This window comes from Parus major, unplaced genomic scaffold (genome assembly GCF_001522545.3).
Source record: "Parus major isolate Abel unplaced genomic scaffold, Parus_major1.1 Scaffold325, whole genome shotgun sequence".
Taxonomy (NCBI): Eukaryota; Metazoa; Chordata; class Aves; order Passeriformes; family Paridae; genus Parus; species Parus major.
Window position 1 is genome coordinate 182355 of NW_015379278.1, and position 1466 is coordinate 183820.

General features: G+C 64.1%; 1 protein-coding gene across 1 annotated transcript in view; it reads left to right on the forward strand.

Annotated features, from left to right (window-relative positions):
* Nucleotides 1-883, forward strand: part of TMEM161A (transmembrane protein 161A) — a gene marked incomplete at its 3' end in the record, with an annotated part of 8379 nt that extends 7496 nt beyond the window's left edge. Inside the window, exons 3-6 of the mRNA XM_015616019.1 lie at nucleotides 23-103; nucleotides 199-296; nucleotides 380-536; nucleotides 732-883. Coding sequence (XP_015471505.1) covers nucleotides 23-103; nucleotides 199-296; nucleotides 380-536; nucleotides 732-883 — 488 coding nt within the window. The remainder of the gene's footprint in view (nucleotides 1-22; nucleotides 104-198; nucleotides 297-379; nucleotides 537-731) is intronic.
* Between the last annotated feature and the right edge of the window lie 583 nt (nucleotides 884-1466).

The following is a 1466-nucleotide window of genomic DNA, read 5'->3' on the forward strand; positions in this document are numbered from 1 at the left end:
CGTGTCCCCGCTGTCCCCACAGCCTGTACAGGTACAAGCACCCCTCGGACGAGGAGCTCTGCGCCCTGGCCGGGAAGCAGCGCCCCAAGAGCAGGAGGGACAGGTCAGCCTGGCTCACCCCGAAACCTTTGGTGTGGGGGACACCCCCCGGTGTCACCCCACCGCGGGGACCTGCCAGCTCCCGTTTATCCCCCGCAGGAGAACCAACGGGCTGAGCGAGGACAAACCCCTGTCCGTGCCCCGCGACATCGACCTGCAGCTGCACACCAGCCCCATCACCGCCGTGGACGCTCTGGGTACCTCCCCGTGCCCCCCCCGGGGGTGTCCCCGGCGCAGTGACGTGTCCCCAGCGCGGTGACGTGTCCCCACGGGTCCCCAGTGCTGCGTTATTTCCTGGAGTACCAGTGGTTCGTGGATTTCGCCGTCTACGCCAGCGCCGTCTACGTCTTCAGCGAGGGATATTTCTGCCTGGTCAGCCCCTCCAGGGAGACCAACCTCGGCGTCCTCTGGTGCCTGCTGAGCGTCGTCTTCTCCGTGTATCCCGAGGGGGTTTGATTTGGGGGGACCCGGCTGAAGAGGGACCCCCAAAGTGGGATTTTCCCTCCGTAAAAGCGGATTTTACAGGTTGAGCAGGTGGGGGTGGTTCGTGGTGATGTTTGGGGGGTCTCAGAGGGGTCTGGGGGTCCCTGTGGTGTCCCTGGTTTACCTTGACGCCGTCCCCAACCCTGCAGCAAGGTTTTCTTCATGGTGATGCGGCATTATTTCCGCTCGGAGGAGGGCGGGGAGCGCTCGGTGTGCCTCACCTTCGCCTTCTTCTTCCTCCTGCTCGCCATGGTGGCCCTGGTGGTCCGCGAGGAGTACCTGGAGTTCGGCCTGGAGGCCGGTGGGTGACGGGAACGGGGCGCTGGGGGTGGTGGTGGGGGTCACACCACTCGTGGGGGTCACTCCTCACTCCCAGGGGTCACTCCCAGGGGTCACTCCCTGCTCACAGCGGTCACTCCACACTCTGGGGTCACTCCACATCCCCAGGGGGTCACTCCCCACTCATGGAGGGTCACACCACTCACAGGGGTCACTCCCCATTCACAGGGGTCACTCCCTCACTGGTCACTCCCCATGGTCACTCCCATGGTCCCTTCACTGGTCACTCCCTGTGGTCACTCCCCATGGTCACTCCCCATGGTCACTCTCCCATGGTCACTCCCCACTGGTCACTCCCAATGGTCACTCCCCATGGTCACTCCCCATGGTCACTCCCATGGTCACTCCCATGGTCACTCCCGTGGTCACTCCCGTGGTCACTCCCGTGGTCACTTCCATGGTCACTCCCCATGGTCCCTTCACTGGTCACTCCCATGGTCACTCCCATGGTCCCTTCACTGGTCACTCCCATGGTCACTCCCATGGTCCCTTCACTGGTCACTCCCCATGGTCACTCCCGTGGTCACTCCCCATGGTCACTCCCC